The sequence below is a fragment of the Gossypium hirsutum genome, chromosome D05 (genome assembly GCF_007990345.1).
Source record: "Gossypium hirsutum isolate 1008001.06 chromosome D05, Gossypium_hirsutum_v2.1, whole genome shotgun sequence".
Classification (NCBI taxonomy): Eukaryota; Viridiplantae; Streptophyta; class Magnoliopsida; order Malvales; family Malvaceae; genus Gossypium; species Gossypium hirsutum.
The window spans coordinates 8195801-8212184 of record NC_053441.1 but is presented as its reverse complement, the minus strand read 5'-3'; the positions used below and the strand labels follow the sequence as shown (position 1 = coordinate 8212184).

Sequence of the window (16384 nt, the reverse complement as noted above, 5' to 3'; positions counted from 1 at the left end):
ATTACCGCCCAACTCCACTGCTGTGACTTGTACTTGAGTTGATGTTTTCTGTTTCCGAACTAAGAGGAAAACAAGGGCAAGTATAAATAAGAAGAATATAGGTAATCCCACAGCCAATACGATTATCAAAGCCAATCTTTTGCTCTCCGATTGATTTTTGCTCGAACCTATCCTGCAAACAATGATAAATATGAGCAATAAAAAAGTAGGTTTGATTCAGAGATATTTCCATGGCTGGAATTGAACTAGTGTCAATTTTGGTCCTGGCAGGCAGCTTACATGTATTTTATTTGGTTGTTACTGGTTATACTTTACGGAACACCACCCGCAAAATTGTTATCCCGGAGGTCACTGAGAAAGATAAAATTTTATTCAGCAGAGAGAGAGAGTGACGAGCCTTGTTGCTTGCTCGTATATGTACATATACCCATGCAACTTGACTCACAGTAGCGTTAGATTAAGCAGCTTTCCAAGAACATCTGGAATTGGACCATCAAGGTGGTTGTTCCGCAGATCTCTGCACCAAGAAGGAAGCAGAACAGTACAATACTTTAGGCATGTAATGTACGAATACCGATAAGACTGCGTTTATCATAAAATAGTAACAGTTTCACGTTTTCTTGAGGGTGTGGCTTTTGATGCTAAAAAGCAATTCTTACATGGCTTCCAGGGCATCATCCATTTGGCTAAAATCTGGAAGTGGATCATCAAGATCATATCCGGAGAGATATCTGCAAAACCAAGTGAAACAAATCAAAGCAATCGGATGCTAGCATGTCAAAATAGCTAAAACAAAAAAGAAAAGATACATTGAGGTTACTCTAGGGGGGTTATCACCCATGCAATTCAACCATTGCCAGACGGTATCATTAGGAATACACTGTTCCCTACTCCACCCTTGTAGCTGTTGGAACGCGCTTATCAACACTTCTAGTCCATTCACTGCTTAACCATACATATGAGCCCCTCAAGTTAACCCCCAAATGAAAAAAGTCTCAACATATCTATGAGAGAAGGGAAATGACACTCACAGTCAACTTTTAACGTATATACACCGACAAGAGGATCACTGGCAGTGTATACTTCGATGGCGCTTATTAGAGGAGGCAGTGTGTAACCGTCGATTGGAAGTTGGAACTAGCTCGATATTCAAAGTTCGAACAGAGATGGCATTTATCCATACGCCACCACACTTCTGATATACAAGGCTGATTGCATATACAAACTCATTGTTGACATTTATGTTGAATGATCAGGTTGCGGTCGTCTACAAAGGTTCAGTGCAGCAGTGAAGTACAGTTCCACATGGTCAAGCCGGTTCGTTTTGCTAAATGTAAAAGACAATTCAAGGTTCTGTTTTGGACTTAAAGCTTCAACTGCTTCGATTACAGCCATAACTGGAGGGTAATTAACATTTGTTTCAACAAGTGAGCCAAATGTTGCGTTTATCGCCTTCGAACCAGACGGAATCATCATAGGTTCCCATACACGGTTGTATCACCACCAGCATACCTGACAGATTATAAACTCGAGGAGTCATTTTAAAACCGAAAAAAATGTTCCCCTATAGTCAATCTTACCCAAGAATCCAGTCGTTGGGACCGGCTCTGTAGTTGTGTCGGTAGCCATTGAACCATGATCTATCATTTATCATGTAATATCCCTTACCTGAATTGAACGCATATCTTAGGTAAAGAATATTACATTAAAATACGATGAACGCCTAACTTGAATATTAATTTAAAACACTTCATTTTAACATATTTAAGTTTATTTGAAGATATTCAAGTCATTTCTAGTCTTCCTTTAAAGTTTGGTTACAAATAAGGATCATTCGGAATCTTTTCGGGTCTAAACAAGGTTAATGTCGTGACGTTAAAATTGAGTGTTGCAATACTGAGGACAAAATACTCCAATGACTCCAATGTCGCGACAAAGCCAATTTGCAACGTTGAATGTTGGATGTAACGACATAGGCCAATGTTGCAACACTGAATATTGGATGTCGCAACACCGGGGATAAATTGTCCAAAACATGACTTAAACACCTAAAATTAAGTCAAAACTATCTCTAATCATTCCACAACATTTCTAAACATTTTTAGAATTTAAAATATATCAAAATATCAATCAAAAACCACTTATAACACATGCATATATCCACTTAAGAAAGATTATCCCAAGGTACAAAATGATTTTAAACATGCATGACATAGTTTTGGAACCACTTAGCTAATTTTCTACAAATGTTCTCATGGTTCTAATCCTATGTACGTGCCACTCAATTATCAAAATTCAAGTTCCATACACTTCAATCCTTACTTGATGATAAGATGAGGATGAAGATGACCACTTCAAAAGATGTCTTCAAACCAATCTTTACCTATGTGTTCAAAATAATGCTTTAGCATTTCATAGTAATTAAATTTATGACATTAACATTAAGTTAATTTATTATTTTCAAAAATCTAATTAGGTAAGAAAAAATTCCAAGTACTTACTAATCTTGATTAGGTTATGCTTTCTTCAAACTTTATCTACCTGTTTTCCTTTGTCTACACTCCTTCCATCTCCTTCTTTATCTTGCTCTTCATTTCATAGTAATTCCATAAAACAAAAGAAATCAATTTATTTATTTCATAATATTTTCATGCTCAAATAATTGCAATAAATATAATACTGCTACTAAATCATAAAGACTTACCTTAAAACCTTAGTTTTTCGCATGATCTAAATTTTCTCTCTCTTCAAACATGAACATTTCATTTTTAGTTTGAAAACTAAGCTTGCTAGGTTGTGAGCAACTTGTGTCTACTATAGATTTCCATGAAAACTTGATAGTTTTTGGCTTGGAGGGGTCTTTATTGATGATAAGGACCAAATTGCAAGAAAAAAACTTTTCTTCTCCAACAATGGTAGGTGGCTTGAGAAAGATGATGAAAAGAAATATAAAATCTCTGATTTTTCCCATCATAATATCTATGTTAATAATAATATAATACATTACAAATAATATATGAAAAAAATTTGGAGGTTTATATTAAAAAAAAAGTTAAGGATACAAGACGATATTTTTTGAAATTGCTGAAGGCTAAATTTATTAAAAATTTTAGAATTAGAATTAAAATAACAAATGAGGGTTAAATTTTTTTTTTAAAATTCAAGATCAAATTGATAGAATATGTAAACAAAAAAAGTAAAATTTATTATTAGACCCATAAAGAAAACCCACTCAACTTTTCGTCACTTATTAATAAAAATTAAGGAGAGAACGAATAAAATGTTAAATTTTAAAAATAAAGTCAATTGATTTAGAAAACATTAAAAATGATATGATATGAAGTCAAAACAATATATGTTGCCTACCGGCAAAATATTATATTCCACGGCCTACTAAATGAAGCGAAATAGAACACTGCGTTACAACATCGCCTAGTAAAAGCTCTGCGATTTGGAGATTATTATTTCCTTGTATTTAATTTTATTTCCCATTAGAACTTATATGCATGCCAATTTCAAGCCACGACTACTTGTAATCATGCATTAACGTTTTGGGTACCAAAACCATTGCATCAATTAAACCTGTTTTGACACAATTATTACAATTATGCTTGAAATTTGGTATGAATTTATTTAGGGACACATAAAGGCAACGGAGAAAAATGGGAAAGAAATTCACATATAGTCGCTATAATTCAATACTCAAGGGAGCTTGAAATAAGAAACGTATACGGAAGTTGGCACATCCCATTTCTCTAGATTCCATGTCACATTTTCTTTTCTTTTTTTTCCTGAGAACATAACTTTCAGTCCAGCTAGTATGCTTGATTTGAGGAGAAAATGGAAGGAGGTGGGGGGCACTAATGTCTATAACAACAGAGTGAGTCAGTTATCAATGAAACCATAACCAAGTGATGGTCCTCTTGAGTTCTGTCAAGCTTGAGAGCCAGAGGAGCCTAAAACCAAAGCTTTTAGCGCCGGCACTTGGCCCTCCAAAAGCTCCTTTTTACTCAAAATTCTATCAGATGAACAGTCTGCTTCCTGCCACAACCAAAAAACATAACAATGATGGTTGAGACATAATTCAGAAGTAAACTCGGAACGCATAATCAAGACCTAAATATATTTCAACATGAAAACAGCCTTGCAACCTAATGAACACCAAAATGAGAAAATTTGTGCTCATTGCCAAAGTATGAATGGCACTCTGATTAAAAACCAACATTATAACAACAATAATCATATAACTTCACTTACATCACCAGCTGCAGCAGAAATAAGTGCTAAAAGTGTCACTGTTGCAGTTTGGAAATCTGTCAAGATCTTGTATGCTGAATCATCTAGTTTATTCTAAAATAAGAGACAGCAAAGCATTACATAAAAATATTTTTGGTTGAACTATTTAAAGTAGAGCCCAAGAAGGTTAAAGAGCACAATTTATGCAACAAGTTCACGTGTAGCCTTGGCTAAAATGAATGATCTAAGTGCTATTTTGTGTCCAATGCATGTCTTAGAGATGAAGAGACATTGTACTTGCTGTTAGTCACACTGATATTTAAATTGTCACAACAACCTTTTAATTTGCCATCATCAAATACAAAAGAGATTGGGCACTTTGGGCCCAATACACAAGTTTGTTGTATACTGAATCAACAATATCCCAACACAAAGTTTCAGATTTTACCATTGACTTCAAATATCTGGACTGTTCAAGCTGATGGAGAAAAGCATATTTGAAAACAAAAACGGACATAAATACCGCAAAAATGCTTTTAGATGTCTCAAGGAAAATACAGTGAAAAGAATACACGTTTATGGCACCATACCTTCAATCGAGTTACAGCAACAGAAATTGCCCGTCCAGGAGCTTGAAGAGCTCTACTGTGAACCTATGAATCGCAGACAATTGGATTTAGCAAAACAATGATGATTAGACATTGAGATATATAGGAGGTGTTCTATCTAGCCACCTGTATATAAAGTAGGGAAACAACTTTCGGCAGAAGAGAAACTGGGTCAGTTTCAGCAGATACTTGAGAAGTCAAATCCTGAAAACAACAAACAATGACATCACATGAGAAGCTCCATCATATAACCTTCTTGAGTTTTCTACTGGCTTCTACATTCACCATATACAAGGAGGAAAGATTTGCATCTCACAACCTTGGCCATAATATGCTATGCCAGAACCCCCAAGATTAGAACAAACGTAAACATATTTACAAATTAAATCATGCTATGAGCTAACAGATAAGCAACTGAGTCCAAGTGTAATCTTGAATTTTGATAGCAATGGAAGATACTTGTGGATAACTAGCCTTGGCATGCCACCTGAGGCCCACCCTTTATTTAATATTGCTGCAAAGCTTTAACAACATAAAGGTCTTGCAACCATAAGGAGGCGGTTTACACGCGCGCGTGTGTGTTGTGTTTTACAAATCAATATAATCAAGTAGGGTATGCATGCCTTGCGATATGAATGCAAGAGAGTTCTTTCCAATTTTTTGTCAAGCTTTTTCAGGAATAACCCACTGCAAAAATGGAACATAAAACATCATGATCAATGTAAGTGCTAACTTCAGGTAAAAATAAAAAAACCCAAAGCCCACAAAAGACACCATGGACAATTAAACAGAAAGGACATAACCTCTCCTCAGCCAAGTCTCTCAGTGCAGTCATGAATGTCTCCACCCGCTGATGCATACAAAATCCCAAGTTACAATTCAAGTATATCTAAAAAAATATATATAGTAATAAGCAATACATGGAAAGTATCTGCTCTCTTTAACAGAATCAGAGATGAAATAAGTTAAGAGAAGCAAGAATATGAGGCTTTTGGTAGTGATTATTATCAGAGACAGGTAAATCCTCGTATTTCATGTTTTAATAAACAAGAACTGACCTTCCCTTCCAAAGCTTCAACCACTGCCAGGGCTCGTTTTGACTGAGATTCAGGAAGGCTCTTAGCCTGAACAAGCAAAAGGTATCAAAACTAATAACAACACAGCATTATCCATGTCAGAACGTTAAATGGGTTAGGAATCATTTCATACTATAGCAGTTCTTTCACCGGGGCTAAGTGAAATGCTTTCTGAATTTGGAGAATCTTCAACTTGAGTCCAATTTTTTAACTTGTTGTGCAAGTCCTGTAAAGGATGGATCATGAACCATTAGACATACTTTCACATCATTAGAGTAGGACCATAGCAAGTCAAATGAAAACAAAACTTGTACTTAAGTCCTACCAGGTTATGGAAAAGCATATCAGCTATCGACGTGGCAACAGTTCTAAGCAAGTGCCTGTGCAAAGTAACCTATAAAACAGAAAAAACTCAAAATAAGCCCTTTCAAAGTAATCTCTTTCAAATAAACGACTGTAAGAAGAACTTACAGAGGTTGACTGGTCATCTTCAAACAAATCTAATGCCTTCTCATAAAGCTGCATATTTAAGAAAGACTGCCAACGAAAAACAAGATTGATAAAGAGAGAAGAAATATTAGTTAACTTAAGGAGCACAATAGAGAAGTTAACATTTCCAAGAGAAATGGATACATAATACTAGATAAAAGAACCAAAACCTAAACAAAAATGAAAGTTACAGCAACCAAGCAGACCTCATCAAGTTTCCTTTGCAAATTATCAAGTAAAACTTTCATTTTCTCCACATTTTCTGTGAACAATGCCTTTCTCCTCTCCTTCAAATAATTTGCTAGCATAGGTCTTAAATAGTCAGCCAAATATTTAAGAATTGTTTGAGGATCATCAACACCTGACACAGACATGATCAAATATATCAAAAGTCAGATAGAAAAGCCAAAACTAATTTGCTAATAGATAGAGAATAATAATAACATCAATATCAATAAAAACTTATAGACCTTGTTCTTCGAAATCAGGAAGCAGGGCCTCAAGCTTTTGCATTAACCATTCATCTGAAGGCACATTTTCCTCCTGTGCTTTAATTGAGTCCTTCTTTGCTACTTTTCTCAAGTCTGCAACCTGAGAGGAAGATGTATCCTTGCCTTTCTTCTGGTTTTTCTTAGATTTGGTGGGGATGTAATCCTCGTTTTCTGAATCACCTTCAGCTGACACTGTTCTTGCACCCGAAGATTTTCCCTTTTTCTTCTTTGATCCTTTCTCAGTACCACGTTTTTTGTTGCCACTCTCAGTAACAGTTTCAACTGGCTCTGAAGACTTGCTTAAATCTTTTCCGGCTTTAGCTTCCTTAACCATGTGTGATTCATCACTCAGAATGATAGTGGAAGACCCACTATGGCTAAGGGTTTCCAACTCTTTCTCTATACGATCATAGACATCCTAACCAACAAGAAGAAGAACTTGTGGGCTCCTAATTTTATGAGAATCAAAGAGGGTATAATATAAACGCAGACTGACTTCAATTAGTATTCTAGTATCCAAACCTATAAGGTTACTGCAAATACATGCATAGGGAAGTAAAAATGTTAGGCATACGATGTTGAGTGTTAAATCTGGGTAAGAAAAGTTAGCCAGAAAAAGGGGGCAAATTAAAATTTAAACCCCCAAAATTGCAGAGGGTAAAGATTTTAAGAAGTTAAGCTTGAAGACTAAGTGAACAAGTCAGCATCCCAGTACTTATGAACCCTTGGAAAAAGACATTTTTCTATCGTCAGATTCAAATGATAAAACTATTTTCTTCTTCCACCACAAATTTGCAACAAACCAGCTGGACTGCTATTAAGATTCAGCTGCCATGCAAGACACCACAGCTAAAACTATTAATGACCAAAACTAACATCTCTGACTCCTCATTACATTGCTTTTCAATTGAAACCATAGGTGGCAAATTGCATCAATCTGACCAAATATGCCAGTCCCACTCAGACACTACTTGTTGGGAATAAATAATGGTAGACTTACGTGGTAGGCAGATATAGATACTTTTTGATATTAGGCGTGCTTGTAAAGATTAATTTCTTTAACTAATTTGAAATACTTACACAAATCAACTCAAAAGTCCTACCTTCACAAAGCTGCTGCTAAATAAATAGGAATCCCCTACGATGAGTGCCTTATTAGCCTGAAATAAACATGAAATAAATCTATATGAAATACACATATAATAAAAAGGAAGTATATGATCAACACACAAGGGGTAACACGTTACCTTGAGTGCTGACTGAACAGAAGGGGAAAGGGACAAAATCTTAGATGCATCTTGGGCTCCAAAAGATGTGGGCAATAAAGAAAGAGAATCAAGCCTGCAGTATCCAATTCAATTAGACCAGGGATAGAGAAATCAAAAAGAAAAAGGACCTTGACACACAAAATACAATAAGATCATGTTGAAACACTTTACAAACATTCTTTATGCAAATCTAAATGTCATCCTCAGATGCATATTCCTGAACATACAAATTACATGGTCACAAATTATGAACACTTATTTGTAGATCTTACCAGCTACCACGTTCAATTGCATCCTCAATAGCAGCATCCAACATCTCAATCATTGAAGGGTGAACAAATGCTGTAACTAGTGGTATGCCTTCAGGAAATCTGGGCTAAATTGGAGCATACAACCATGTTTTAATTAAATAAAAACCATAGTAAATCAACAAATGTGGCGTAATCACTACACAATCTGCTTATCGTGTATGCAATACATTACCTGCAAGTACTGAATAGGCTGGGAAATTCCAAGTTTATGCAGAGTGTCATAGCTGATAAAAGAGTTCTGTAAGAAAAAGGGAACAATGAGGAACATAACACATCAATGTTTATCTAACATGCAAAGAGAACATAATTAGTGATAAAACTCAGTGACACTTTTAAATATGATAGACCACAGATTATGTACAGTTACACTTGATAATCTGGAACTGTAAATGAAACTTCGAATGAAATGCTCGTGATGTAACATTGATAGATTTATTTTTTATTTAAATGACCTAGGATGCAAAAGTCTAGTGAACTACCAAGGACTAAACATTTGTTTGACTACAGGCTACAGCCTTCTTGGATACAGCTGTAGAACCATACATCACAAAAATAACAGGCTTCAGGGGAAGAGGGGTAGAATTAATATGAAGAACCAGAACCATCACAAAAGTACATCAACAGACAGCCTTAGGAGACACACCATATGAGATGCATGCAATACCTCAGTATATGCATCTAAATATCAAATAAAATTAAAAATAAATCCAAAGAGTAAGGAAACAGACCTGTGAGAAGAAAGAATCAACACACTCCTTTTGAGCAATAGCGAAAACCTGTTACATGATCACACTTAAGTATTAAAAGCTTGTAAAAGAAAATGTTTAATATGCTTGGATTTCTTCAGAAGATAAACTTGCACTCTCAGCAAATTCCCCTATTTCTGCAATCCTATAACCCTATTTCTTTGGTGAGTTTTCAGAGTTTACTAGGATAGAAAATAAAATAAAAGAATTGAAGCAGCTTTACATGTTGACTAGTAGCACTCCTTAACATGAGCAAGGAAAATATTCATTAAAAAGTAATCATCTTGCAGTTTAAATCAATCAATTCTTAAATTTCCAAACTGGTGCCTTTGAGGAAACTGCAAAGAAGCTACCTTTCAGTTAAGAAGTCACAACTAGGCTAGAAATTAGCATCAACAGAGGACTTTGTAAGCCATTAGAATTTGTTTATTATACAATGTAAATCCAGACAAACATCAAAGAAAAAGCTCATATTACATACAGTTGGAGTCCAATGAATTCCTGCACGAAGTGTACCAAGAACCTCGCCTTCTTTAACCAGCCCATTAAAAAGGGATTGGAAGAATGAACCTTCAACTGCTAAACCAGTGGCTCCTTCCATTTCTTGTAACAGCTGCTGCAAAGAGCTCCACAGAACAGACAAATTCGTTGGTACTGTGATACCCCTGGAAGCACCACGAACCATGGCACTGACACGAGCTATATATGCAGGTGTGTACAATTGCCCACCTTCAAGCCTACCTTTCACCTAGCAGACCAAGTAGGAAAAAAAAAACTATCAAGAAAGTTCTTCCTCCAGTTTCCCAAAAGTATTTACAAGGAAAGTAAGCTACCAAAGTCCCTAGGCGAGGCTCCAAGACAGATGCCACCAACTCAGAGCCAACATGTAACTGTGCAGCCAGCTCAGCTAAAGCAATTTGACTGCATTCCTGCAGTCTCTCATTGATTTCTTCAGCTACAGAATCCCAATAAGATTGTGATATAATTTCCCCCTGAATCAACATGAGCCCTGGATCCTCCGATACTACATGCTGAGCTTGCTTCTCAACATGATATAAATCCACCCCAGTAGTATCCGCAAGATCAATCAATGAAACACGTCCTAATTTCTTCACCTCCCCAGCAATTTCATGTCTCAATTGCTCCTACAAAACAATAGATCATGACGATCAGAAAATTCAAAATAACCCGCTTGTAATAAATCAAATATACATGCATAACAACAAAAAGATACTAAAATTTTACACAACAATCCAGAAGGAATCACGTGCATTTTCTAACATCATTTCCATGGGAACCAAACAACCGTTAAAATTCATAATACAATCCAGAAGTAATCATCACTACCTAAAAAAGTGTTTTCTTATTTATTGTGTCCATACTTTTCTTCCTAACCAAACATGAGATAAAGACAGAGAGTATTACGGGAGTGATATATTCTTTGCCAGAAACTGTATGGAGAAGTTCGAAATCAATGATACGAAGCTCGTGGAGCTTTTGGACCAATTCAACGACGTTCCGTTCCGATAATCGGATGCTCGATTTGGCCTGCTGTGCAAACTCGAATTGCCTCTGCAATTCCAGTAATTCATCATCCATTCTTCCTATTCCAAATTCCACTCAACTGAAGAAGATCAGCTTTTCTTAGGGTTTTATTATGAGTTTTTACAAAAATCTTAAAGATCTGAAACGGAAGCAGAAGTTAATTACAAAGAGGATTTTGTTCTGTTTTGTTTTGTTTTCTGCTAAAGCTTTTGGGCCTAAAAGGCCATAAAACAAAACATTCCTGGATCTCATTTGCTTGATTTAGGCTTCGATGGAGGCCCATTTTAATCTTCCCATTTAGTTCATAACATTTTTGCTTTACCCTTTTATTGAATTGGAGTAACGAAGAAAAGAAAAACATTTTCTAGATTCTCTTAAAAATTATTTCATACATTCTTACTGGACTTCAAGCAAAATTGAGAGGTGACATGCAAATGGAGGTATAGTAAAAAAAAATTTTAATATATAAAAAAATTTCTCCATATTATTCTTCTAATTCTGTTTGTGAAATTTAAAAAATTCATCCCAATATTAAGAATAATTACTTTTTTTTGTAATTCAAGTAAGATAACATAATGGAAATTAAATATTTTTATTTATCCCAATTTAAAATTCTTTTTAACATGTAAAATTTCTTTTTTATCATCACCTTTTGTACATTTTTTTATGAAAAAGTTGAGCTTTTTAACTGCTAAAGATGGTTAAAATTATTTACTTTCATTTTATTTGATAATTTTAACCATCCAAGTGAAATAATATTTAGTTATTTACTTACCTTAACCTTCTACTCTTTTAGTTTCCTTTCATCTTTTCTTTTACTACTGTTATTCTTTTATTGCATAATGATTATAATTATATTCACTCACCCGTAACTTTGTCATCTGAAGTAGTTCATCAAAAACTTAATCAAGACAGATTTCCTTTTTGGTCATGAAATTGAATGAAGTTGCGATTCAAACCCCGAACCTGCTTGTTCAAGATAAGATATTGTTTGTTAAATACAAGATGCTTGAATTGGCCCCTAAACCTTCTTTCTGTTAAACCTGCAAGACTTTCAAATTACATGTAAGTTGGAATGAAAATGTCCAACAGAAAGAAATCCCCACAATACAATAAATAACTCCTCTTATTTTCTATACAACATATCACACTGCTTACAATTAGCCTGGAATTTCCTTGAAAGCAATTAAAATGATGTTATAGTTACATCAAATTTTGTGAACTCGATGTTATTGCTTTGAAATCTAAGATGGAAACATATATAGAAGAGTAGAAATTTGAAATCGAAGAGAGCAGCAGCAATGAACTATCATCAGTTCTTCTTCAATGCTTCAACCATTAGCTTATAGAGAGCAAATCCACCTTGATGACAGCCAGGCATTTTTGATGTCATATGCTCTACTTCAATCTGATCATCAAAACGCAGTATTCAACATTTGAGGGGAAAAAAATGGGTCTGTATTTGTGTTATATAAACTTTGACATGTTCATGTAATTGTGTTGTATTCACTAGCTATATGTCGTTTTTTAGTTATTCTTCACATGTCATGTTAGTTTTGTGTCTAGGTAGAGGGGAAGAAAGCAATCCAATCAACTTCCAGTCCTACCAAAATTTACCAGAAGAAAAAGCAAGAAGGAAAAGACTTACCATTGAGACTGTATAAAGTTGAGTGGATTCATAGCCATCTTGTGCCTTAGAATACAGTTGATGGATTTCTTTTGATTCAAGACTGCATTTAATAAAGAAAAAGATAGCTGGTCTAACATTCAAGACCCTGCGAGATATGCCGATAAAAAGAGGATCTGACTGCAAGCAAAAGAAGAAACTGGAATGAAAGCATCTGGAAATAACAAAGTTGTTTGTCAACTATCTCAAGATGAATTTATAACGGGATTTTTTGAAAAAATGTCATTATTGTTTATGTTATCCGGATTCTTCATGTTCCCTAGAGTAACCAAATCCGTATATGGGTATAGGGTATAAATTATAACTGAAAATTTAAAACTTGTGTAATACACATCCTCATATCCAACACTTACCTCAAATCTGGGTAACAAAATGTATATCATCTAAAAGAAGGGTCTCATACCAAGGACCAGATAATAAATCGCCTATTCCGAATCTCAGACCTAAAGAGTTATGAGGTTTAAATATTTATTTTCTTCGACCTGTGTCCTTTATCAAAAAAATGATTAACAGAGCTCTGTATTCTAGTTATTATGGACAATTCAAACTACCCCCAATTTCACAACCATTAACAAAAGGAAGCAGCACCAACAACAAAGTGACTGCGCTTACCAAGGATGTAGCTGGTACTCCAATTTCCTCAACAACTTCACGGATGATGCTTTCGAACATCTCCTGAGAAACCTTTTTATTAACAAGCTCAGAATCTTTCGAGCACTTGCAGTACTCGTGGGTTTCTATGCCAACTTCTTGTGGCTGTAAAAGCAAAAGTACAAAGATACACCAATTAATGCAGATAAAACATGGTAGTTTAAATTAATCTGAGAAAGAAAAGCAGGGTCTTAGGATCAAAAAGTAAGATCTATTGTGTACCCTTCATTATGTATTACCTCAGGGTGGCCTCCTGGGAAAACAAAATGCCCAGGAAATTCGCCAACATTATTACTTCTTTGCAGCAGCACTATTTTTTGGTCAGATGTCTCCACAATTGCACCATTACCTAGAGGGCTCGAGGTGTGTCGACACTGTGTTGGGTCATCTGCAGAAAAATACTGATAATGGTCAAGAGATTCAGAATCTCGCATGTATAAACAATCAGAAGGTTGCAACCGTGTTTGAAAGATTAAAGTCAAAACTTCAGCCAAGTGTTGTAAAGGGCACTGAGCGAACTCTTAAGAGCTAAAACTGTTATATTGTTTTAGGCATAATGGGGCAAATAAAAGTATTTGCCAGCTATAGTATATATAAATTTGTGTTAACTGCTAACAAGAAGGAGAAAGAATCTCATCTGCAGATGATATCGTAAATTCGCATTGAGATACCTTCTGATGCAACCAAGAATTTTTCCCATGAAGGATTCAAGTTTGTCCCCACAAAAGTTCTGGTAACATGTAGAGGTGTTGAATCATTATTACATAAAAAAAAACATCAATAAGATATGATAAAGTAAATGTTCTTTTATCATTATTATTTTTATTTGGGTTCTCCTATATTTATGGCAATTGATCATGATAACATCCATAACCGTGATAAATGCTACACAAGCAACATGGCAAAAAATGCTATATTGGTTGCAATTTAAATCCAGAAGGTATGTTGGGCAAAAATGCATGCATAAACAAATAGAGTGAGAGAGAGACCTATAATCTGTCAACCCAAGGTGGAGGCATACATAAGACTCTTTCTTTGATCCATCTCCACTCTTCTGACTATAGCCTCCATACTGTAAAAATTATCAGTAGTGACAACAATAATGAATGCTAATTTGAACAAAATTCATTCAAATGAAATAACTTGGCAAATGTTGAAGCATCCTCATCTTGGGTTTTTTCCCATCAATACAAAAATGGGGTCAAGTTTTCTTTTGCTGCATCTCAAAAGTGTGCACCTAAAAGTTTATGTGGGGGGGGGGCACAAATTTAAGAGAAAAACAAGATTAAATTAGATCAGATCATACCCTAAATTTCTTGCCATTGAATAAAGATCCATTTTTCTGAACCCTCTGATCCCATATCTAAGCAAACCAAAAACATATTTAAGGTTAAAAAAAAAACTTTGAACAACTCGACTTCCAAAAAACTTGAAAACTTCAAAGTTTACCTGAGAAGTGGAATTCTCCAAATTCGAGTCTGAATGAGGAATTCTATCGTATGATTCATCGAAAACTGCGGACAGCTTCATCCACCCAAACAAACAAATAAAGGCATAATAAATGAAACATTAAAGCAAATGTAAATGCATAAAAAGAGAATAAACTAGAGAAAGTTAAAAACCTGTGGCTGAGACAGACCGAAAGGGCATGAGAATAAAAGCTTGTAAGCAAGAGAAGAACACCCGTTGCCGACTTCCTTCTCCATTTTTTGAGATATCTTAATGAAAATTCACGATTTGACCTATGGTCAAGGTAGCCTCGGAGTTGATTTTTCTTCTTTTTCACGTATAATCCCAAATGCAACACGAAAGTTAATTGATTTTAAAGGTGCAAATGTAATGATACCATATCATATTTTTTCTGAAGAAAACAACACATTTTGAAAACCTAGGCACACGTTTATTCCCGTGTCGTTCATGTTATTTCTTTCTGTCTTTTGTTTTTTTTTTTTTCTGTTCTTTCGGCCCGTCTTCTGTCCTTTTTTATGTTTAACAAAGGTTGCATCCAATTCCCATGGCATGGGATCCATGGAAAGGTAGTCTCAATCACACACAACCCACAAATACAATCAATCTCATAACAACACTGATGAGCGTTAAGAATAGGTACAAAATGGGCGCTCAGTATCAATACTTCTTTAATAGAATGATCAGATCCTTGCCCAATATATTGGGCTATAATTAAGGTCTGAAAACTAGCAAAGTGACTGACATGTAAAAAACTAAACAGCCCAAAACTTAGTTGGATATAGTCAGATCATCACAGAGGAAGTAACTCTTTAGAAGGTTTATTAACACAATTAATAAGATACCATTACCATACGATGTTGATAAAAAAATACAATACAATAAAACATGATGAACACAATGTGTATAACTTAGATATCATATTCGTATTTAAAAATCTAATATATTTAATAATTTACGTTATGTTATATTTTATGATGGTCACGAGAAAAAAGAACACACACAAAAGATATAATACACAATTGGGACATGAGTTATTAAATATGCATGTAAAATAGTACCTGGTGTGGTTTAATTTTGGAGCAGCTTTTTAGACTTATCATCAACCAAAAAAGTAAAAATGGAACTGACCTTCAAGTTAAGCTAAGAACCAAGATCGCACGTTAAGGGAAAGGCAAGGGAACATGCATGCTCATGAGACCCTACATTAATTGTATGCCCATCCACATTGAAGGCCAATAAATTTGAGTTTGCTTTATGTCCAAAACTTCCGTACAGCTAATTAAACAAGCAAGACATTTTCACATGAGAATCTAAAGCAGTCCTGGCTAACAAAAGTAGAGGGTTTTTCTTTTCATAAATTTGATCTCATATTGTCTGTCTGAGGAAATATTTTATTGCCAGAAACAACCACAACAAAAGGCAAGGCAAAGGCCATCAAATTATATCCATTATTTCATCTGTTTTCCCTTGTAGATAGAAACAGAGAGATAAAGGGTTCAACCTTTATGTCTCACTTGAAACATGGGAAGCGAGTGAGTGACCAAAAAGGGCGGATGACCAATGTGAAACCCATGAAGGGTTTTTCTGGTAATGTGTCAGTTTAGGGGAAAAGGTGATTCGTATGGACCACTATGAGTTGATCAACACCAAACCAATGTTTTATTAATGTCATTAAGAAACTTTAAATTTCTTGGCTTCTTGCAGCGGTCAGATTATTTCTTCTTAATATGGGAATACGGTGGCCATATAAAAACCTTTCAAATTAAAAATGATTCGAAGAGTGGATTTTACTTTTAATTTGGGATA

At 35.0% G+C, this 16384-nt stretch overlaps 2 protein-coding genes across 4 annotated transcripts; both read right to left on the bottom strand.

Annotated features, from left to right (window-relative positions):
- Positions 1 to 3665: 3665 nt before the first annotated feature.
- On the bottom strand, positions 3666 to 10935 carry LOC107906174 (E3 UFM1-protein ligase 1 homolog). 2 transcript variants are annotated; one of them, XM_016833073.2, is made up of 20 exons: positions 10651 to 10934; positions 10059 to 10370; positions 9707 to 9973; positions 9208 to 9255; positions 8652 to 8717; positions 8441 to 8544; positions 8148 to 8241; positions 8004 to 8060; positions 6880 to 7318; positions 6616 to 6770; positions 6392 to 6457; positions 6246 to 6314; positions 6054 to 6146; positions 5903 to 5968; positions 5648 to 5694; positions 5468 to 5531; positions 4971 to 5048; positions 4827 to 4889; positions 4258 to 4350; positions 3666 to 4041 (listed from the first exon to the last, which is right to left on the bottom strand). In XM_016833073.2, exons 1-20 carry the CDS (start codon positions 10822 to 10824, stop codon positions 3934 to 3936), a joined length of 2463 nt encoding a protein of 820 aa, XP_016688562.2. In that variant the 5' UTR covers positions 10825 to 10934; the 3' UTR covers positions 3666 to 3933. The 2 variants fall into 2 exon arrangements, with proteins under 2 accessions (XP_016688562.2, XP_016688563.2); XM_016833074.2 differs by lacking the exons at positions 3666 to 4041; positions 4258 to 4350 and adding an exon at positions 4372 to 4714 and having other exon boundaries at positions 10651 to 10935.
- A 943-nt stretch (positions 10936 to 11878) lies between these two features.
- LOC107906173 (nudix hydrolase 9) lies at positions 11879 to 15590 on the bottom strand. 2 transcript variants are annotated; one of them, XM_041093508.1, is made up of 9 exons: positions 14731 to 15590; positions 14558 to 14632; positions 14415 to 14471; positions 14098 to 14180; positions 13780 to 13838; positions 13348 to 13496; positions 13070 to 13213; positions 12419 to 12577; positions 11879 to 12178 (listed from the first exon to the last, which is right to left on the bottom strand). In XM_041093508.1, the coding sequence occupies exons 1-9, from the start codon at positions 14812 to 14814 to the stop codon at positions 12083 to 12085; spliced, it is 906 nt and encodes a 301-aa protein (XP_040949442.1). In that variant the 5' UTR covers positions 14815 to 15590; the 3' UTR covers positions 11879 to 12082. The 2 variants fall into 2 exon arrangements, with proteins under 2 accessions (XP_040949442.1, XP_040949444.1); XM_041093510.1 differs by lacking the exon at positions 11879 to 12178 and having other exon boundaries at positions 12493 to 12545; positions 14731 to 15549.
- Positions 15591 to 16384: the final 794 nt, after the last annotated feature.

Excerpts from the sequence above, each read along its gene's own strand:
- LOC107906173 (XM_041093508.1), bottom strand. The coding sequence starts at position 14,814 with ATGGAGAAGGAAGTCGGCAACGGGTGTTCTTCTCTTGCTTACAAGCTT. Across the intron at positions 14,633-14,730 it reads TCGGTCTGTCTCAGCCACAG|CTGTCCGCAGTTTTCGATGA; the intron begins GTTTTTAACTTT and ends GGGTGGATGAAG. Across the intron at positions 13,497-13,779 it reads ATTCTTGGTTGCATCAGAAG|ATGACCCAACACAGTGTCGA; the intron begins GTATCTCAATGC and ends ATTTTTCTGCAG.
- LOC107906174 (XM_016833073.2), bottom strand. The coding sequence starts at position 10,824 with ATGGATGATGAATTACTGGAATTGCAGAGGCAATTCGAGTTTGCACAG. Across the intron at positions 9,256-9,706 it reads GAATTCATTGGACTCCAACT|GTTTTCGCTATTGCTCAAAA; the intron begins GTATGTAATATG and ends ATCATGTAACAG. Across the intron at positions 6,458-6,615 it reads TGCAAAGGAAACTTGATGAG|TCTTTCTTAAATATGCAGCT; the intron begins GTCTGCTTGGTT and ends TTTCGTTGGCAG.